General features: G+C 40.5%; 1 protein-coding gene and 1 long non-coding RNA gene across 6 annotated transcripts in view; one reads left to right on the top strand and one right to left on the bottom strand.

Moving 5' to 3' along the window:
* Positions 1–11,138, bottom strand: part of ARID5B (AT-rich interaction domain 5B) — a 192,343-nt gene extending 181,205 nt beyond the window's left edge. For both annotated transcript variants that reach the window (XM_086382291.1, XM_086382290.1), the window contains exons 1-2: positions 11,107–11,138; positions 10,418–10,672 (exon numbers count right to left, since the gene is read on the bottom strand). In XM_086382291.1, the coding sequence (XP_086238417.1) occupies positions 10,418–10,672; positions 11,107–11,127 (276 nt within the window). In that variant the 5' untranslated portion in view covers positions 11,128–11,138. The remainder of the gene's footprint in view (positions 1–10,417; positions 10,673–11,106) is intronic.
* Positions 11,139–15,106: 3,968 nt separating this feature from the next.
* LOC147343060 (uncharacterized) overlaps positions 15,107–23,302 on the top strand; it is a 68,689-nt gene continuing 60,493 nt past the window's right edge. Inside the window, exons 1-4 of one of the 4 annotated variants that reach the window (XR_015156919.1) lie at positions 15,145–15,302; positions 16,333–16,443; positions 18,049–18,170; positions 21,914–22,552. This is a non-coding gene — a long non-coding RNA (uncharacterized LOC147343060). Of the gene's footprint in view, positions 15,303–15,667; positions 15,775–16,332; positions 16,444–18,048; positions 18,171–21,913; positions 22,553–23,302 lie in introns of those variants that run through there. The other 3 variants (XR_015156918.1, XR_015156920.1, XR_015156921.1) reach the window with 3 other exon arrangements.

The raw sequence follows: 23,302 nt of genomic DNA on the forward strand, positions 1-23,302 counted from the left end.
CAATCAGAATGCTGCCAAAGTTGGGTCATCACAGAAGAAAAACAACTATACCTGGGCCTTCATTAAGGAAAGTCTGCTATGCTGTGCTAAGTCACTTCAGTCATGTCTGACTCTTTGCAACCCTACGGACTGTAGCCCACCAACCTACAGGCTCCTACAGGTTACCATGCCCTCCTCCAGAAGATTTTCCTGACAAAGGGATCAAACCCACATCTCTTAATTCTCCTGTGTTGGCCGTCGGTTCATTACCACTAGCGCCATCTGGTAAGCCCCAAGGAAAGTCTGAGGACAAGGTAACAAGTGAGAACGTTTTTATTCTTTGGTAAAGTATCTTGCTACTTTGCCTTTTTTCCCCAATGGTACTCAGAGCTGAGCTCAAACTAGGTGATGGCAAGCAAAGCTTGGACTAAAGGGAAAACCAAAATGATTTCCATTTCTGATGTTCCACGAGGAATGTGGAGCAGCCTAGGGACAAGTAACTTGGTCTGTTATCTCTATAGTGTGCGTGGCTTCCCTTGTAGGAATAAAACACACACAAACACACACCACCATATATACATATCTGTATATACACACACACACACACTTTAACATATATATATATATATATATATATATATATATATATACGCACACACATTTTTGAGCTTCCCACATGGCTCACTGGTAAAGAATCTGCCTGCCAAAAAGGAGACACGAGTTCGATCTCTAGGTGGAGAAGATATCCCGGAGAAGGAAATGGAACCCACTCCAGTATTCTTGCCTGGAAAATTCTAAGGACAGATGAGCCCGGTGGGCTACAGTCCATGGGGTCATCAAAGATTTGGACACGATTTAGCGACTAAACGACAACAAATACATATTTTTAACATATTCCTTATGAAGAACACAAAAAAATAGCAAGATTAAATTATTTGCACTTAGTTCTTTGTCTCTAGTTATAATGTGTTCTTTTGTGCTGGTAAAACAACATGTGCTTTAATTAGCAAATATCTGTAAATAATTTACTTGCTTTTCAAATCCAACAGAACAATAGGGTCGATTTTCACATACATTTACCCAGCACGCATGCTGGGTCTTAAGCCAGACTCTCCCATTGTTCAATAACTACATCAAGCTGTCCAACTCTTGCTGCCCTCCCTGGTGCAGGGGTTGGGGGGTAGGGGGCTAGAAGCCCAAGTCTCAGAAGCCACTTGCCATTTTGCAAGACCTCAGAAGGCAAGCACACAGTGCTGTCCAGCCCAAGCTACAGCAAACTCTTATGATCTCCAACCCTGGAGCCTTCTGCAAGGGACGTGGAAGTGTGCCAGGGCTAAGGGCACTGGAGTAATGGCTTCTAGATACAGGCGTTCGGCTGCCCTCTGCCCCAGACAGCGTGAGCCCCAAAACCTAAGACCCGACGTATGAGGTCCGTGAATCACAAACCTCATCTAGGCTCTGCAGGGTTAAAAGTGGGCGCCGTGTGTGCAGTGCAAAGAAAGATGTTAAATCAAATGAGAATGACTGCTCTAGGACTGGAGGCACTATTATTTTGAATAAGATTGAAAAGGCCAGAAAAAGCAATTCAAAAACATTTCAATTATGTATTTCCCAGAACTACATCTTTGAGCAACTAATGCAAATGTTACCACCACAATAAAACTTCTTCCCACATAAAAGCATATAAAACAGGTTGAACAGCATATACTTTATATATCATATGCATATTTTTGACTATTAATAAAAAATTCAAAATCTATGTATGCTTTACTCTCCTAAGCAATACAGTAATTATGATTAAGGGACAGGCAGCACAAAAAGAGCCAATTTATCTTACTCGTGCTCAGGAATACTATTGTGTAACTAAGCAACTAAAGACAAAATATGGTCTAATTAATTCACTCCTATGCTTATTTAAAAGACACAATTAGAACATTTTTATTTTCCAGCCTGCACAGTAGCTCAACATGCTTGAGGGTGTAGAAAGCAAAGCCTATTATCCTCAAAGACAAGAGTTTAATGTTTAGTGCCACTGATCAGGCTTGGAACTCAACTCTGGGGAGGAGGGGTGTACATCACAGTCAGGGTGTGCTCGAGGCATGAGAAAGGAAAGGCGGTGGGGGGGCAGGGGGACATTTACAGGGCCACTAGATTGACCAGCAACATGTGGTTTCTACTCCCACTTTTTCTCTCTGCACACGGATGGAGATGAGACCCTGAACATGATGGTCATGTGTGCAAGGACACTCACCACTGTGAGTCCATTTTATACAGCCACCAAGATTCTACAGGAAACTCATGCAATTAAACCACACATCCTGGTCTGTGTGATAAATGTCAAATATCCATCTTTAATGCAGCTAACAGTGCATCTGATTTTAAAAGCAGAATTAATTTACGCAAGTATGTACTAGAGACTGATGCCATTAGCATGTTCTAAGGCACCCTTTCAATGACTGCATGTTTGAAATGTGTCATCCAAATGGACACTCACAGTCCAGGACGTTAGCCGCACTCTTTGAAGGCCCAAGCCTGGCCCGAGTTCTAACCTCCAGGAAGCCAGCAAAGGTCATGGTTCCGCTAGAAAAAGCCAAGCCATCCTCACGCAAGGGCACGGGAGCAGATTTTTCAAGAAATGCAGGAATCCATGACCACATTTCTGAGGCCAATGAATCCTTAAGCCAACAATCAATAAATTTATTTTAAATTTATTTAAAAGCCAAGCCAACGGGTAATCACTAGCTACAATATTATTCTAAGTGGGAGATGGCAAATATCCAACCACCCTGGCTATAAAAAAATGACAGGCAAATGCATTTGATTCCAGTGATTATATCCTGGATATTGGTTAAAACTAGACTTTGATAAATGAGCCTGAGTCCTATAAAACTAGATGCCACTATGAACAATGGTATGCTTTATTAATAATTAATAACAAAGCATTTATTTACATGTATGGACTCATGTACTTCATAAAAATAACATTTCCTTAGTATGTGCCTGACAGTCAATGACAAGAGAGGTTTTAATTGCTTACAATTTTGATTTGTCATCGGACATATGGCCTCATGAAGACCATCGGTCTGAGAAACATGCTGGTTTGCAGGAACTGCCAATCAACACTCAGGTAAGAAGTGACTTCTCTTCCCTCAAGTTTTATCTTTTCACAGTTTGCCATCCAAAGCCTGACTTAAAAAAAAAAAATCTTTACTTATTTTTTAATAAAATTGCTTTTGGCCACCCCACATGGCTTTTGGGACCCTAGTTCCCTAACCATGGATTGAACCAGGCCCTTGGCAGTGAAAACAAGGAATCCAAACCACCGGACCACCAGGGAACTTCCCCTAAGTCCTGACTTTTTATGGAATGATAGCTGAAAACTGAAAAAGTGCTCAAAGAGGTGGGAGATGCTGGCTCTCGCCTGATCATTCAGTCCCATATAGTCACTAATTTCTTTGGGGAGTTCTCCTAAAAAGAAACCTTTTGCACTTCTTCACACCTGATGGTGCAAAATGATAATAGATTTTAGAAGAGAAAGACGTGCGAGGTGGGCTGCTGGAGCTGGGCCACAGGTGAATGACCTTCTGTGAGTAAGAAAGAAATTGGGCCAAGCTTAAAGAGAGCAGGTTGTGGGGAAGACAGCGTTTTAATTATGCCATTCAGTCCTTCATTAGATACTTGACAAATGCAGTGAATGCTGTGCAGAGACCCAGAGGTAAAGACACAACTTTCTACCCCAATAACAGCACCGCCGTGGGAGCAGAGATGATGGGGTGATGAGCACAGAAAAAGAACACAGATGGCACAGATGGCACAGGAAGCACAATATGCAACCCACAGGGGCGGTTAAAACTAACCACTGGACTGTAAGCCCCCTGATGGCAGAGGCGCTTGTCTGTCTTGTTCACTGCTGTATCCAGGCGCCTAGAACAGGCTCTGGCACAAAGCAGGTGCTCTATAAGTATGCATGGATCAAATGAACCTCAAAGGTGAAGGCAGTACTTACTAATTTCCAGAAAGATAATGAAAGACCACAAATAGTGACTTCAGTTCATCTCCACTTAACTAAGGGACACAGAATCCGACAGCTTTTCTATGACCAGTATCTGTCTATGAAGCAGACTAAGAGACTTGTGAAGTTTGAGCTATTCTCCATTATCTCTCTACCTGGTTGTCTAGCCCCTAGTAGGTCTTCAGTCAATGTTTGAGGAGATTAGTACATTCGTTTTCCAAAACCATGTAGACGGTGAGCTTTCTTTTGAAAACATATTGCGTTTATTGTGAGCACAATTCACTAGTGTGTTATATAACATACTGCTTTTACATTTTTAAAAAATGTGTTGATCTCATCTCTCTATCAAGATTGATAAGCTTCTTAAGAAAAACAGCTACATCATGCATTGTTTCACATCCATCTCTGTACTTAGCAAAGCACTGAGCACATGGTTAGCACTCGACAAGTAGCTTTTATTAATTCAGGATAGATGAATCCAACATTGGCTGGAATTAGGATCTTAACCACACAAAATAAAACTTAGTGTACATTTTACTGATTCTCAAATTTTCACATCCTAGGCTCAAAGCTGAAACAGAATTTTGTATATATGAATGTTTTTGACATATTAAAGTATTCCTTCTATTACTGGATCTTGCTCCAAAGCCAAGTAAGAAAGACAAAAAGGTACACAGTCACATTCCTTATTTCAGATCAACTCTATAGGCCAGGGGTCAGCAAGCATTTTCTGTAAAGGGCCAAAGAGTAAATATTTTCCACTGTGTGGGCCATATGGTCACTGTCATAACTATTCAACTCTGACATTATAGCCTGAGAGCAGCTATAAACAATACGTAAACAGTCTGACTATGTTCCAGTAAAACTTTATTTACAAAAGCAGACAGTGGGCCAGGTTAGGCCCTCAGGCCTTAGTTTGCTGATGCCTGTCACAGTCTAGTAACCTCTCTCCATATAATTCACTGGTTTTCACCCTGGTTCTAAAGGGCCTGCTGCGCAAAGTATAAAGATATTCCTTCTCTTAGCTTAAGATCATTACTAACAATAAATAACAACTATTATAACAGCATCCAACATTTGTTTCAGGACTTTTAGTATTACTAATTCTCCTGGCAAGGTAGAAACCTTTAAATCCATTTGACAGAAGAAGAAACTGAGGCTTAGAAAAAGTTAAAGAAATTGACCAAGGCTAGGAATTTCTTTGGAAGGAATGATGCTAAAGCTGAAACTCCAGTACTTTGGCCACCTCATGCGAAGAGTTGACTCATTGGAAAAGACTCTGATGCTGGGAGGGATTTGGGGCAGGAGGAGAAGGGGACGACAGAGTCAGGATGGCATCACTGACTTGATGGACATGAGTCTGAGTGAACTCCGGGAGTTGGTGACGGACAGGGAGGCCTGGCGTGCTGTGATTCATGGGGTCGCAGAGAGTTGGACACGACTGAGAGACTGAACTGAACTGAACTGACTGACAACATTGAGGTGATCTCAGAAACTTCTAAAAAATCAGCTCATGCAAACAAACCAGAGGCTGAGAGGCCACCCACGGGTGAAGCAAGGACAGTCCGGCACCTGAATTTCAAAATGTATCTGTGATACGATCAGGCAATCTTCTAAAAAATCCAGCTGATCCACTTAACAGCATATTTCAATAATAAAATGTAAATCCTTAAGGAGCCTTTTATAATGGCAACACAGCTAAATCCACCATATGGACGAAAGCCAGCCTGATCTGGGGTGACACTTGAATCAGCTATATGTTCTAGTAAACTATCCTATACATCACCCTCTCATAGAGAAAAGCTTTCTTTAGGAAGGTCCAAGGCAGTGGTCTCAAACTTTAATGAGAACAATAATATTAATTTTAATGATAGTAATATTGAGTAAATTATTTTAGCAACTCTACTATCTCCCACCTTAGTTGTAAGCACTTTATATATATTAGCTCATTTAATCTTTAAAATAATCCTACAAAGTAGGTACTTTATTCCCATTTTACAGATGAGAAAACTGAGGCACAGAGTTTAAAACTTTCCCAAGATCCACACAGAGAGAGAAAGACAATTTAAAATGCAAAATTCTGAATCCCAATTTCAGAGATTCTATATAAATTAATTTCAATAAGGGCTTGGGAATATGCATTAAAAATGTTTTTAACTAGATAGTAAGGCTGGTGATAGTCAAACCACTGTTAGAAACCCTGGCTGCATGCTAGAATCTATAATGACCAGATATGCTTGATCCTGACTCTCTGACAACACTGGCTTACTCATCTACACTCTTATTGCAGGGGACCAGCAAGCCTTGTAGAATCCACCCCATGAAATTCAAGCTCATGCATCCACCTATTTTAAGAGGGTATATTGCCAATAGATTAAGCACTTGGCAATCTGAAAAGGAATATAATCAGAAGTTACCCAGTAACAGAGCCAATTACCCGCCTACTTTGCCATTTTCCTCCCCTGAAGAGCTACTGGCTGAATATGGCAATTGTAGGTAATTACCAGACACTTAACTCCTTGCATATGGCCCTGCTCTTCACTTTCATAATTCAAAACAGTATCATGATGAGGCCCAGAAGACTCTACATAGACCTAAGTTATTATGTTTCTTATTTATAAATTAAGATTATCTAAAGACCCCTATAATCATTTTCTATTCATTTAATTTACAGTGATAAAGTAGTTTTGCCCATAATAATGTCTCGGTATATATAACAATCTCCAGTCAGCCTTACTATTTTTCCCTCCCATTTTGCAGCTGAAGAAACTGAGGCCCAGAGCATTTAGGACTGTTCAAGGTCAAACAAATAGTAAACTATAGAATCAACATGTGACTCTCTGCAATGCTTCTCCTTCACACCAGCTGCCAGTACCCTAAGTATGTGCAGGAAGCAGTGATAGAAGCAGTCCAGACATTATAATAATTATCTAAACTAGTAATAAATTGCTAATGATTATTAATAATGGTATTAAATGTAACTGTTACTGTTATATGCCACTGACTAGGTTTATCTGAACTTTATAGAATAAGAATGATTCTGCTACCTAAATATCTGGTGACCTTTAGCAAAGCTGACTAACTAGTCATAGTTCTAAAATGTACAAGGAACTGCCCACATGAGTACACACGTCTAGAATGTAACATAATGTATTCAAGCTCTAGTTTCAAGAGTAGGTTTCAGCGGGAAAAATACACCAAACCTAAAATTTAAGAAGGTCTAGATTCTAGCAAGTGACTTCTGACAAACCACATAATGTCTGCAAGCCTGTCTCCAGCTGTAAAATGGACATACAAAGTCCTGCCTTATCTAGCCTCCTACAATTACTGCAAAGATCAATAAGAAAATTTCCCTCCCACGCCAAAAAAAAAAAAAGTGTTCTAAAGATCATAGCACACCACACAGGGACGCTATTTCTAACCTCACACAGTGATAATTTTCCTCTTTTTAGAACTGACGTCTTCATATTTCAAGAAATCATAAAAAGACAGAATGGTTCTCTTCAAAAAACTATACTGAGTCCTGGCTGTCCTTTGGAAATGGATGCTGATGTCAGCTCAATCAAGAAATTATTAACCTCCATTTGGCTACTTTAAATAAACTGCTCTGGCTGATTAAATGTGCTAAACATTTTCTCAAGTAACAGTGCACATCACCAGGAGACCCTCCTCTTCCAGTTATGCACTGCAAATGGCAAATGCATCATTCAAAACTATTTAAAATCAATAATAAAATCATTTCACTGTATATAAACAACTTAATAGAGTTAAGTGAAAACAAAGCAAAAGTCTTAATGAGAGGGCCCTGTTGCCCCCTCTAGGTGCCAGAGGTAAATGCTGGTTTCTATAGGCTCTCCTCCAGAGAAGACTGCTGTTGCTATTCTGCTAATGAATGACTAACTTAGGCCAGGGGGGAAATGACATCACCAGGGTGGAAAACCGATCTGCATTGGGAAACTTTCTACCTGCTTTACATTTGTCATAATTATTTTGCACAATGTAGCCTGTATTTGCATAATTTTGAGGCGTGTCATTATCTCAATTGAAAATTGTTTTAATATGGCTGAATAATTCACAATGACATCAGCCAAAGTCCTAATGAAATATACAAGTATAATCATACAGCTAATTACCAGCCGTGTTAGCATTAAAAAACAAATCATGCATAATATTAGGCGATGTATACGCAGCTGAGGATTATAAATAGAGCCATCTCCCTCCCCCAAACCCCTGGAGTTTACTTTTAAATAGCAAGATTAATTTTCTCAGGTATGGCTCATACAGCAATGACGAAATGCAAAGATCATTAAAATGGTTCGCTTACATTTCCCCATAAAGAATATTTTTGTAAAAAATTGTGTATTTAAAAATATATCTATTCACTATCAACTGTTTTACCAGATGCAATCTTTGCCTAATATTTCTTTCACTCTCAAGTCAGAATCCACTATTTAATTACACAACAGAAATTAAAACTGCACCAAGTGGGGTCAATTCAGGGTCTTTAAAAAATATTCCACTTTCAATTAAAAAAAAAGAGCGTGGCCACAAAATATCCCATAAAACACTGAATAATTTCCTTCTGGGTTTAGTCAGAAGTCTATTAGGCACCAGCTCTTTTCTGGATATTTAATCCTTCCCTTTTCCAGATCACAGGCCATGTTGAAGTAATAAATTTGAAAAGCAAATAATAAGAAATCAGGAGGGGGAGGAGGAGGAAGACAGCTGCGCAGGAAAGTTGGGTCGGGGGAGGGGGCCCGAGCTAGACCTTGGCAGGAGGAAAGAGCTCAACCTGTTGGTAGGTTGCAGGATTTTTCACAGTATTTCCAAACAACACCTTTGTAAAATTGCCGGCAGACGTCGGGAAATGTGAACGTTTAAAACCCAGAGCTGGCGGGGAGGGCGGAGGGGCGGAGTGTTGTGGGGGGGGGGGGCGGTTGTTCGGGGAGGAGGGAGGGGCTTATTTCCGAAGAGGCAGATCGGAGGGCGAACGTTTTGACGAACTCCAGTAATTAAACCGGCAGAGACCACTGATGGGTAATTCGATTCCCCGGAGAAGGAGTGAACTGGAGATGCCAAAAGTACAATCAACTCCATCAGACCAAGGAATTCTGGAAGGACTGACTGGCAGGCAGCTTCGAGCTCCGCTCCGGGATGAGTTAAACGGGGAACCATTCATTTAACAAAAAGATCCTTACACCTACCTCGAAAGCTCGAGAGCCTGGAACAGACAGAGCTAGCTGCCCTCAAAAGTCTGAGTTTGATTACCGTGCTCTCGCTTGGACAACACAAAGCCTTGCCAGGCGGCCGCGCACCCTCCCTCCCCGCCGCGCAGTGGGCACAGCCTCCCCAAAATAGTTCCCCGGGTAGGTACCACGGCGCTGAGGTCGGTCAGCTGACGAGGGGAGCCCGCAGAACTGCGGTCACACATGAAATGACAGAGCCGAATAGAGGCGGCCGCCCCTGCGCCCGGTGACAGCGGGCTCACCTCGGGCGTCCTCCCAGGAACGCGACGAGCGCCCCCGCGGCCGCCCAGAAACGTGCCGGGGAGGCTCGTTCCCTCTCCACCCTCCCCGGGAGCGCCGTCTGGGCACCTAGGACGCCGGACCCGCAGGGCCTGTAGGCGAGCACACACCCCTCTGCCTTTCCCTCCCCGGTCCGCGTCCCCCACATCCCCAAAGATCGCGTTGGAAGACGTCCACTTTGCGTGGAGTAATTGAAAAGTAAAAACATCAAATGGTCTGTCCGGGGAGAGGGGGTGGGGACGAGAGATAGTTGTTAATGCCTAACGTGTTTGTGCCGGTTACACGACCGCTTTGAAATCCGCCCGGGCAGATCTGCAAGTTATTTGAATGTATTATTCCAGTACCTGTCATTTATCACTTTATTCAACACGTCTTTGCCAACTCAATAGCTTTTGATCTCACTCTGCCTCCATTTCGTAATTTCCGCCCTCTTAAACATATCAAATACTTACTTAAAAAAAAAAACAAAAAACGAACAATATCGAAACCCACCGAAAGAAATCCACCCATCCCCGACCGAGCCAGACTCGAAGGTAAATTTTCAAAAAGCAAAAAATATAAAAAGCATGTGATGTTCAAGCAGCAACAGAAAGATCACACACACGCGCGCGCACACACACACTCACACACACACACACACATCCTTGAACAAAACCCTTCTCAAACAAGTTATTTGATCTTGACTAAAATCAGCAGTTGGATCCTCTTTGTAAAGCTGACAGCCAAACTCTGACAATGGCAAAATACTCGAGCCCCAGCTAGTGGCGCTACCCCTTTAAAAAAGAAGTCGATCTTGCTCGTCTGCAGAAGTGAATACAGTATTTTCAAGCTTGCCCTGTAATAAGCATTACTACGGGAAAAAATAATAAAGAAAGAAGAGAGGGAGATATAAGTTTACCACCTCGCCATGGTCGCTATTTCTGCCCTGGGGAGTGTCTTCTGGGAGGAAATAAAGTTTAGAGCTGGATAAAAGTTGCCGGCTGGTCCTCTCTTCCCACAACAGCTGGAGCTCCGCTATGCAAATCGGATCCTTTGGCGTACATCTTACAAAGAAAAAGTCGCCAAGGGACAAAATTCTTGGTTTGCCTTCAAGGTGGAATTGAAAAGCCTTGTAGAAAATGTAAGGTCCGTGCAAGCCACACGGTGAGCCGACCCACTGCAGGGGAAAAAAAGCACCAAATAAATAATGTAGCCATCAGAGCACAAACGTCTATTCCCAGACACATTTACACACAGACATCCACTCTTAATACAGAAGAGCCAACAGATATAAAGCTGGGTGGAAAAATAATAGAGCCCACAAATTTTCTGCCTCCCTTAAAAAAAAAAAAAAAAAAAACACCTCCGGCCCCCCCACCCCCACCCCCCGCCACCTCTCCCTACCTCTCCATCTGAGGCGGTAAAATTACATTATGTATGTATGATCAGGGATTTTTTTAAAACAATAAAAATTATTTGGGGGATGTAGAGGGTAAAAGTTTGGTGAAAAGTTTGTGGGGGGCGTGGGTGGGTGCAGAGGTGTGGGTGAGCCGGGGGGCTGGGGGGTGCCGGGGGGTGCCGGGATCGGAAGAGCGGAGGAGAGCGAAATACCTGGAGTGAGTTGGGCTCCATCTCGACGTTCTGAATTGATTGAACTCAACATTCTCTCCAAACTTGTTGGCTTGAATGGATTGCATCAGGTCCTGGAAGGGAGACACATTCTCTGCATTCAGCCGGCTTACTGTCTCAATATAAAACTAAGTTTTTGCCTCCCCTTCGGCACTAAAATGATTGAAATTATGTCCTAATATTTCTCTGACGTCTCAATTTTCAGCTCCTGTCAGAACTATGTAGGTTTCCTTCCAAATGTAGGTTGATCAAATTCATAATCGACAGAAAGGCTCCGTCCGATCTCGGCGGGAAGCGGATGGATCAAGGCAAAAAACGTATAGGGAGGTTTGTAAAAATAAATTCTACCCTAAAATTGTGTGAAGATGCGATCTCCCTCTTCCCAATCTCCCTGGTCTAGCAATGTCGTTTGATGAAATTTTTGGAGGAGACGAGAGCTACCGAGCTCCGCTGTGCATCTGACAGGACCTGCTTGTATATGTCTAATATAAAGAACATTTCCTGCAGAGATTCCGGGGCGCTGCTCCTCTTTCTAATGCTCCTTAGCAGATTTGCTGTTATTAGACATGTAGATTTGTTTGATAGTTAAATTACGCTTCCTCACTGCCATGTTTTCGAGAACTAATCTGTTAAATTATCTTTTGATGCCTATTTACGTGGAAGGGAAAAGTGGGTTATCGATTATATAAACATATAAATATTAATGCATTTGTTCGCTTCGCAAAAAAAAAAATACTCAGAAAAAAAAAACAGAACAGAAAGACAAGTGAGCAGCGCACACACATCTCAGCATTTTGCAAACAATATTGAACGGACAGCGACTGCATTTAGGGACTGGAACAATAAACGATGCATGATAAATCAATAAATGCGAGCAGCGAGTCTGCTCGGAATATGAATTCAGGCTCCTGGTTCTGCGTGTGCATTCTTTAATTTTGAAGTATATACACTAGTACGTGTTTACAATGCTGATGGACGCCAAGGGCGCTCTCAAATGATAATGTGTTTATATAACCCAGCGCTACAGGAATAATATACTGACTCCTACCCCACCCCCAACCCCTCCCCCGCCAAAAAGGGAGGGGAGCTTCCTCAATAATAGTTTGAAACTGAAAAAATCCATTTGCAAACTAGTTAAATACAACCAGAAATTAAGCTGTTGAAAACCGGGGGCATGAACCGTAAGACAATAAAGGCTTTAAATGTGTATATTTATTGTTCTGGAGCCCTGGAGCATTGCGAGGTTTGCATGCACGGCTATTATGCAAACACAGAGAAACTTAAGAGCGACAGAACAAGGAACAGGCAGAGACTGCAAAGCCCTCGCTCGCTCCGACCCAGCTGCCGGTCCTCCGCCAGGCTAGATTGCATTTTCGCAGTGTTGATGTAAAATGGTGTACTCGCTTCCCCCACGCTCTCCCACCCCCTTCCCCGCTCTCCTCCCACTCCTTTCAGTATCAACCCCCCTCCCGATTTTATTATATTGGCACCAATCTTTCCAAAGTGGGTCTGGCATGCTAAAAAAGTAAACATGTACTATATGGGGAATAAGGTCTGTATAGTATGACAGTTGAAACTTGATCTGTGATAAAATTACAGGATGTTGAAATTACTAGTAAGCTATTTTTAACGCTTTCGCAACGTTTCACCTCCAGTCACAGCATCTAGTTGAAACAGGATTACTTTAATGAAAATTATATTCACATGGCTGAAGTTAATACACCCGGCAGAGCACAAATGCCTAATATTCAGTGACTTGAGGTGGAAAGACCCTCTGTGTGTATTTTTATGCTTTTTCATAACGTCTGCGTCCGCTGCAGTAAGAATTAGGGCACTTAACATTATCTAAACCACATTTTTGATTCAGAACATGGGGAAGTAATAAAAGGCAAGATCTATCTCGTTTCTATACACACAGAGATAAACGCAAGAAAATGGCAGATCCTCCAATTACAATAAGTAATAAAAGCCCATGCCAAAGAGCCGGTATTCTGAAAGATGTCGAAACTATTTTAATAATTTAAAGTAATATCACAACTCTGCACCATGAAGGACAGTGTAAAAATTCGCAGCCTCCCATCTTTTGCATTAGCCAAATTATGACTTGCACATCACTCTTTAATTATCTTCCTTGAAATTTCATCTGATCTTTCTATTTTATAAACATGGGTTACAAAGAGAAATTACAGCTCTCTGGCGCTTTCTCTCTCTTTTTTAAGTTTATGATGCTTACTGCAGACATTTGATTAGAATAACCCATTTTGTTCATTTTTTAACATATGAATGGATTTGACTGAAGGGCATTTTACATAATTTTTTAAAAATATATGAGAGACACCTAAGGCTTCAGTTAGTCTCTGTCCTGTTAGTGTAAATATACACATCCAGCTCAAGAAATCCTATGTTAAAAAACTTGAGTTGCAGTATTTTGACAAGATCATATTTGAGATCGACTGTGAGTCAGTTTCCTGTATGACCAACGCAGCAGCATTTATGCAGGAAACCTCAACAGAATGCCTGAGGGTATCCCTCGATTGTATATTAAATCTCTCTCTTTAAAAATACATAGCTCCTCATAGCATCTAAGCAACTTCTGCTGGTTTTGGTGCTATTAAGTCTTTAAGGGTCTGTAAGGAACTTCACTTAATTAGAAACCCTATTTCTGTATCTCTTCAAGGTAGGTGCTGAACTAGGCTGAATGCTGCCTGACTCTCGACAAGGTTTTTGAGATGTTAACAATTGCAGTGATCTAGGTCTGAATATTTTTGAATATCTACAATCTTGTAATCAGATGGAAGCTAAATTTCAAAACTGAATCACAGGGACTTCTTCCCTCTCTTATTTTAGCAGCAGCACCACCACCCCCATGAACATAATAAAATCTAATAAATCAAACTTCAGGTCCAATCCTGGAATGACTTTTAAAATTACAGATCACAATGGTGTGTTTACAAAAACAAAACAAAAAATCCTGTATTTTCTTTCTTTAATATTAGGCTTGATAGGCACCTGTAAATTATCTATGTAGCAAATATCCATACAAAGAAAGTTTCAATTAAGATAAGGAGATTGTATTGAAACAGTTCTTTGAAGTAATGTAGTTAATAGCCTGTTTGATTTCTGCTTGTGAGAGAGTAATAACGTGGATTCAGGGCTCCATCAATCACAGAGCAGATGTAAGACTTGAGACACGGACACCCAGGGGAATAGAGGCAAACTCCCGCAGTGCAGGGTCCTTGGGCTAATGTAAAGTAAATACTCATAAACAGATTGAATGTTGTAAGAAGACAATCCATTCAGGACAGTTATAATCATGAAAGCAACTGCTTTATTTATCTATAAAAAAAGCTTGTACACAGCTGGGACTCACTGTGTATACAAGAAGAGTAGGAAAAAAGCAGTATATGTTTATACCACACACTATTTCTGGATTCTTTCTTACACCAAAACACAGGAACCTATACCTACATATCTATATCCCTGCTGCTTTGCTAGTCCAAACTCCAACTCTGTTTTAAGTTACTTGGTTTATTTAAAAGGTTAAAAAATTAAAAATCATGCCCGCCCCTCAAGGGAGTGGGGAAGCAGTAGACACATTTTTCAGTGTCTGCGAATCATTTCATAAAGGATCAGGAGGATTAAGTTAGTTGCAAGAACCAGCAGTGACATAATTAGGCAGCTTGGACTATAATAAACAGGATCATTAAAAGAAAAAAAAAAAGTACAATTTGAAAAAAGAAGGCGACCATTTCAAAAATTCAACCCTCTCTCCCCAGCTCTGGGACTCCCCCTCCCCCAAATTGTAAAAAACAACTGAAACATTTTTGACCTTGGCTATAATAATACTTCATGTTTTAGCACTTTAGTCAGCATTTTATCTACTAATTGCTACACACTACCGCATGTGGCTCGAATCTGCCACTGCAGCTTTCTTTCATTGGTGAGCGAATTGCTTGATAAAGACTGGGAATTCAACCTGGCTGTTTCCTTCTTTGCTCCCCCTCGGCTCCCCCCACCACCTTTTTTTTTTTTTTTTGTCTTTCCTTTTCTACCTAGAAGCCTCTATATTTTTCCAGAAAATACCGCATGGGTCAGAACAGGGACGGTGAATGGTCCCCTAATCTCTTTCCACCGGTTAAACTCGGGCCACTTTGGCGATCGCAAGGCAAAAGGAGAAGGTGAAAGGGGGCGGGAGAAACGAGTGGGGCGAAGCTGGGGGAGGGGGAATCCTGGCCTGCTGATGGACCTGATGCTAAGAGATTCTGCACATTGGTCCCCTGGCTAGTCCACAGCTGGTTAGAAGTCCGTGGGACACCGCGCTGCCCACCTGGGGGCCTCCAGTTAGAGGCTCTCGCCCGTCTTGCTTGGTCAAGAAGTGGGGTTCGAGGCGGGTGGCCCCCGAGTCTGCAAACTGATTCGGGGGTTGAAAAGCTAGGACAGTCTGCGTGTCAGCCAGGACCTAGTCCCCTCCCCCTTCCAAGCCTGGCGCCATCGTGAGCGGTGGGGGTGGGTGGCGTTATTAATAAGGCGGCCTCCAGCAGAGCGGGCTCGCCCGAGTCTCCGTTCAACAAGTCTATTGGTTTGAAGAAGGATAAACCGGGTTATATGGGTCATTGCTTTCCAGGAGACCTCTAGTGGTCAAAGGTTGAGGTACATCTTAAATTTGGGCCTCCAGCTTGTCTCCTGCCTCCTGGGCTGTGGTGGGGGTGGGTCTCTAACTCAGGTCTAGACAGTAAAGGCCGGTAGCCTGGAATAGATTTCTCCAGGACTGGAGGCCACAGCCAAGAGAGAAGTAAGGAACTCGGAGAAAAGGGTCCCCTCCCCCTCCCCCACGCCCCTCTCCTCGGTCACGTGATGCACTTTGTGGGCACAGGAGGCCCCAAGTTCCTCTGCCCTTAGTACAGATGGAGGAGACTTCCTATCTTATCTTGATTTTCTTCCCCATTGGGAGACTGATCAAGAATTTTCAGGGAGGTTGGATTAAATTTGCCCAAGCCATTTCCAGTTACAATAGCAATGTTGAGTCAATTTATTTTTTTTCTAATTTATAAATTAAAGCCAAGTCCCATTCCCTCACTCTAGTCACACATAGACCCAAACACCCGCTTAATTTTAACAATTCATTGCCTTCAAGTGCCCTTGACATTTCTGGGGTATTTAGTTTAGAAGTAACTGAAGTTCTTTCTTTTTTCTTCTTCTTTATAAAAGTGCATGCCTTGCAGTGGTGGATGTATGACTTTTGACTAAATTGTGACCTTGTTCCTCTATCTGAAATGCCGCACCATTCCATCTCAGGTGGACAGCATCCTAAGGGAGCAGGTGATGGTGACTTACAGGCTTCTTGTTATTCAGACTCATTTATGATCCACATACTAAGAAAGAATTTGATCAAATTGACCTCTAGCATGGTTTTCAAGGGGTTGTTGGGAACAGCCACCTTAGATCATACCAAAAACAGAGGTCCCCACCATATGAGGTTATTAAAACATCTTGTCATACCTGATTTTTAAAAAAGAAGACAAGAAAATGTACAGACTTGGAGTACTGCCTCCACTGGGGGACTCATATACCACCTACTAAAAATTTCTCTGTGCAGTTTCAAATAGACGTTAATGATGCCTTGCATTTAGTGATTTACAACTTAAAAATACTTGACAAGCATTAAGTAACTCATTACTTAGAAGCAGAGTGGACATGGTAGGTAAATCACTAGGCTGAAAGTCAAGGGGCCATTCTTCACTGATTTTCTGTGTCTCCCTGTCCATGGCTATAATTATCCACAGGACTCAAATCCTAATTCCAGCTTTGTCAGAATTTCTCAGATAATTGTGGCAGAATTATCCAGACTGGTCATCTGTGTAGTGGCAGCCCCCTGTGCTCAGCCATCAACCAAAAAAATGGAAGTATTAGCAAGTCCCTGGGCTGCCTCCACCTGTGTTTTGCCATGGCCACAGACTGATAATTTTATGAGTTGTTATTTCAGGTTGAAATATGTAAGTGTAGTTATTCACTAAGAGTATAAAGAGATCTGAGAACTTCAGATAAAAAGGAATAACAAGAAGAATAATGAGATTGTTCCTCTTCTCATCTTCAATAAGCTGTGGCCAAAATGGAATTGGGCAGACTTTTCACGAAGAAGGTTAGGGACCGCGTGAGTCTCAGTTTACACAATGCTGTTCTCAGAGCATGCTGGAAGCACCTCTTACGGACTTGCCAGAGCTAATTGTTACATTTTCTGGAATTTTGCAAACTGGCTATTAAACACAACTATTTGGTAACTATTAAATTATATATATTTTATATAAACTATAATTCAATAAAAAATAAATTATATAAATTCACAATACCTTATATTAAAAACAAAGGTAATACATATTGAAAATTCATCAACTTTCTCTCTTACTACATTTTAATATTGTCTATCCTCTTCAGGTTATTTATACCTTTCGTATTTTGATGATTACAATACTATATAAAATGGTGTGCTACCACATGTCTTCTCAATCCATGACCGTAGGCATTATGTTGGTAGCTTGAAATTGGCTGTGATGAGGTATTTAGCCCATGGAACTCAGCAAACATTACAAATCAGGGCTTGATTTATTGTATTGTTGTTGATTGTTTAGGCTTAAGAAGGGGATGGAGAAAATGTAAATATTGCCGATTGTGATGATTACTTTTATCTGTCATCTTGACTGGGTCATGGGATACCCAGATAGTTGGTCGAACATTATCTTAGATGTGTCTGTGAGGATGTTTTTGGATGAGATTCACATTTGAATCAGTAGACTGAGTAAAGCAGACTGCACCCAATCTCTTGTGGGCGAGCCTCATTCAATCAGTTGAAGCCCTGACTAGAACAAAAGTCTGAGTAAGAGGAAACTCTTGCCTGACTAATTGAGCTGTCACGTGGGTCTTTTCTAGCCTTTGGACTTGGACTGAAACACTGGCTCTTCCTGAGTCTTAAGCCTGCAGATTTTTGGACTGAAACTCAGACCGTTGGTTGTCCTGGTTCTTGGGCCTTTGGACTGATGCTGGAACTAAAGGTCAGTTCTCCTGGGTCTCCATCTTGCTGACTACAGATCTTGGGGTTTTTCAGCCTCCACAAATTGTGAGATAGATATATATATATATATATATATATATATATATATATCTCCTGTTGGTTCTGTTTCTTTGAAGAGCCCTAATACATGGATTAAACTTAAACATGTGTCAGATCTGTAACCAATAATATTGTGAATAGCACAAAAAAGGAAGGAAATTTTTGAAAGCTATATAATTCATCAAAGAAGTTGCTCATGTCATTGATGAAAGACTGAAATTCTTGGTTACGTCTTTTATCTTCACTTTTATTTTACTCCTCAACTTAAGTGAAAGTTCCAACATTCAAGTTGGAACTACACTCATTTGTTAATCCAATTGTAGGTTAGCTATGGATACAAGAGGTCAGCAAAGAGTTAACAAAAGCATCCTCTGAGAAGAGATTGGCTCTGTGGCATTTACAGTGAAGAGCGTGGCATATTTTATTATTATTTGTACATTTGTGCTACACTTCCTGTGTATCAGCAAAATATACAATGAATTTATATGCCAACACACACACACACACATACACATATATATATATATAATTTTATTGGATGTATGCCATATGTATATATCTGTATCTACATCTAGATATATAAAAACTAACACAGACATACCTCTTTTGGTTTGGGAAGCTAGTTAAATATTTAGAAGTCCATGTCTGTCTAAAGCTGGTCTTCAGCCTGACTCACAACTCAAACTTCTAGAGTGAGGGTTGGCAAACTGTAGCCTACTACCTGTTTTTGTACAACCCATGAACTAAGAATGTGTTTTACACTTTCAAATGGTTGGAAAAAACCACTAGAAGCGTATTTTGTGACAAATGAAAATTATATAAAATTCAGATCTCAGTGTCCGTAAATAAACTTTGTTGGAACTCAGCCACGCTTATTCATTTATGTATTGTCTATGGCGTCTATCACGCTAAAATGGCAGAGCTGAGTAGTTACAACAGAGACCGTATGGCCCTCAAATCCTAAAATATTTACTCTCTTGTCTTTTGTAGCAGAAATTGCCTGTTCTAGAATAGGTAGGTACGTGCCTTGACTGGCAGTAGTAGATGTAACCAAATGACCTTTTGAATTCTTTTCGTGTCCTTGGTCCTAGAAATGCTTCCTTAGTAAACAGAGAAAATGGCATACCCAGAGTTGTGAGGGATTCAAACTCAAGATCAGGGAGAGTCAATACCATCACAAAAGTAGAGAAGGAACAGGAGATTGCCCACTCCTTGGTTTGTGTTCCAGCCACTGGATCCCAGCGCCTTTCTTCTGGACCGCTTATCCTAAAGCACTGTATGATTTTGTTGGGCATGGTTAAATATTTATTGTTTTCTTGTTCAATGTGGTTCAGTTACTGTGTGTCTATGTGTGTGATGGGACTCTTCAGGATTAAAGGTGCCATATAAGTTGAGGATTATTTTATGACTTGTTATTGCAGGTTGAAATATGTAAATGTGGTAATTCACTAATGTTGTTATTAGTGCATATATCTGGGAAAGGGAAACAAGAATACATTATCCTTCCTTTTGAGTCTAACATTATTTGCATCCTTTTAAAAAAAAACACCCAATCAATTTTTTTTTTTTAAATGAGGAAACGCAGTGGAGGAAAAAAAAATTCCTTTCATGCAATACTTCAGCTGAAAGTTTAATGACACAAAAGGCAGGCAATTCAAAGTTACAGTTCCCACAGCAACTGTAACTCTGCTATATAGCACATTTAGGCATAGATTTCACAGCATGTACTGCAATACAAAATACTCCACACTGGGCATGCAAGGGGGCAGAGTTATGGTTGCTATGGGTACCATGACTTTGAATTTCCAGATTTTTTGAGAGTTTAAATTCTCAACCAGAACATCACATTAATAGTTCATTTTTTTTTTGCATTGAAAATAATAAAGATTGTATCACTGTTTCCACTGTCAAACCTATCTCCAGCTCAGTCCACTGCTTAGTATAAATACCTACCCAAACATATTCACCCTACTTGCTAAAATTAAACACATGACCTCAGCCCAGGGAGTATTTTAGTTTGCAAATTTATATGCGATGACTTTCACTGGATTAACTAAATCTGCTCCCTCCTCCTTTCTAAAAATCACCAAGAGATCTGGGTTAACTCTTTCAGCATTTCAGCATTTTAGCATAGTTTATCTGTTACTCATGGGCTGAGAGGATATGGTAATCATACTCATTGTGTATGAATGTGTGATGTGCACATTTATAATTTAGACTCTACTCCAAAAAGAACTGGAGGCAGCTAACTGCATGTATTCATTTATTCCTTGGATACAACATGCAATTTTATGCCTTTATGCTAGTGGTCTCAGGACCCTTTCACTTTAAAAAGTGTGGAGGACCTCAAAGAGCTTTTGCTTATGGTGGTTTTATATAAATATATGTGTGTGTGTATTTACCACATTAAAATTATAATTTAGATATTTTAAATAGTAACTCATTTAAAATAACAATAATAAACACATTACGTGTTGACATATGTGTATTTAAAAAATAACTATAACTTAGTGGAAAGAGAGGCATTGTTTTACATTTTTACTAATCTCTTTAACAGAAGACAGCTGGATTCTCATAGCTGCTTCTACATTCAATCTGTTGGATATTACAAATCATGTAGCTTCTGGAAAATGCCACTATACTTTTGTAAGAGTATGCAAGTGAAAAAAAGCAAACAATGTCTGAGTATTATTATGATTGTTATTTTAACCACCTGAAATGGTCTCAGGGATTTTCATGGATCCCCAGACTGTACTTTGAGAACAAGTGCTCAATGCATTTGCTTATGCTCTTCTTCCAAGCATGTACCTCTTCCTCATCCACAGGAAAACTCCTATTCATGCTTCAGGGCACTGGGAAAGATTAATTGCTCCCTTAGCTATATTCTCATAACAATTTGTACATATTATGATATGAGCATCTATTTTTGTATCCTTATGATTGAAAGTTTAAATGTCTGGGGGTTTTGTTTGTTTGTTTGCTGTCATTAGACTTTGAGTTGCTCAAAGGGGAACCATGTCTTATACATTTTTCTCTCATTTTCTAGCATGGTACCTGGCATTCCATATATATGGAATATAGAATTCAATTCAACAAACAAGTAATAAAATAGCTCCCATTTATTGAGTCCATAATATATGTTAGGAACTATGTATGAATTACCTCAAATGTAATCCTAATAATAATGCTATGAAGGTACTATTATTAATATTTTCAGTGTTTTTTAAGTGAGGAAACTAAGGTTTGCTTAAAGTCGAAGTTATATAGCATACCAAGAAATATAGGGGATAGAAAAATCAGGAATCAGAATCTTTGCCTTAAAGGCATTTATAAACTACTGTGGGAGATAGTGGGAGACAAGACAAAATGCACAAATGAAAGGCAAATAACAATATAAAACAACAGACCACAAAGACTATAATTAAAGAAATGCCTACTTAGTAGAAATGGCTACTTACCCAATGAGTTATTTCAATTCAAACTTTTGGAGGACGCACTTCTATTAGAAAACCTTTGTTTTAGAATGCACACCAATATGTGTGTATTTGTCAATAAATTTTATATTTACTACTGCACTAATCTGTAATATACAAATATACACTAATATACTCAAAACATAAATAAAGAATTTTAAAATAATGAGACAAAAAAAATACATAAAGACATTCAAAATTTCTTTTTCAGAATCCTGATGAATTATGACCCCACTTTGAAGCCAGTTCATCTAAACTGGTGGCCATCAACTTTGGCTGCACGCTGGGTTCATCTGGGGGATTTTTAAGATACGGTGCTCAGGTCCCACCTCCAGGTTACTGAGATCAGAATCTCTGAGGGTGGGTAAACAGGTCATATGAATTTTCCCCCCTTTCCCCCAAACAAAGAATTCTAATGTGCAACCTGAGATGAGAATCCCAAGTCCAGCCACTATGGACTGTGGTACTGTGGAGAGAAGGTGGAGAATGTAGCCACTTGGAAGACATCACAGAGAGATGCTATGGAAAACAGTTTTGAAAATTTTACTTGGAAGTATTGAAAAGTTACGTTTGTAAAATCACATAAGCTGAGGTTTTACATCCCCCTTGCCTAAGTTAGTATCTATGTTTTTATTTTTGGAAGCAGTACTCATTTTGAATGTACCTGGTTTGTCAAGGTGTGGAAGTGAGAAGCCTTGAGTTGTATCCTGTGCCTGGCTGAACATTTGTGTAGACCCCTTGGGCTGTTTTTCAATAATAGGATTTATAGAGGTGATGATTTCTGTTGTGGTGAAATATTTTGTTTCGCGAAAGTACATTCTTTGAATCAATATAAAGGCCCTTAAATGGAGTCATGACATGTTTGTTCTGGAAAACATCTTTTAGGAGAGTACCCTTGTGTTATATATGAGGAAGCTGAGACCCATAGATGGGAAGTGATGTTGGGTGCCTTATGTAAGGCAGAGTTCTGAGAAGAAAATTTGGGGACATTGGTGGGGGTAGGGTAGGGAAGAGATATGATTGTCCCTAAACACATGGTTCTCAAGTGCATGCTATGAAATTCCACCTTAGTGCCTTGAGCGCCCCTGGTAGCTCAGATGGTAAAGAATCTGCCTGCAATGTAGGAGACCTGGGTTCAGTCCCTGGGTCAGGAAGATCCTCTGGAGAAGGGAATGGCAACCCACTTCAGTACTCTTGCTAGAGAATCTCATGGACAAAGGATCTGGGTGGGTCATTCTAGGACAGGGTGTGTGAGCAGCATGGACTAGAGTTAATTGTGGCTCCATCTTTAGCTAATCCTATCAATGCTGGGGTTGGCTTTAAACATTTTAAAACAAATTACATGGAAGACTCCTAAACTCCCAAAGTTAGAAAGCTCCCTGAGCTCTCTGGTTTTCCATTCTTGGATCTGTTGTGACTACAGTGATCCAGAACCTTCCCTGTGAATGGGGAGGCTCAACTAGATGAGCTCTGAGGTTCCTTTTGACCCTCTATCAAATCTCTTGGACTGTGTGCATTTTTAGATAGTGTCACTCGAATCTGAGGGCAACAATAGAGCACAAAATTGGGTTCTGAAGATTCCTCTTTGTGCACATGACAG

The sequence above is a fragment of the Bos grunniens genome, chromosome 28, assembly GCF_055505025.1.
Source record: "Bos grunniens cultivar Pamir isolate PY7600 chromosome 28, Bosgru_T2T1.0, whole genome shotgun sequence".
NCBI classification, from domain to species: Eukaryota; Metazoa; Chordata; class Mammalia; order Artiodactyla; family Bovidae; genus Bos; species Bos grunniens.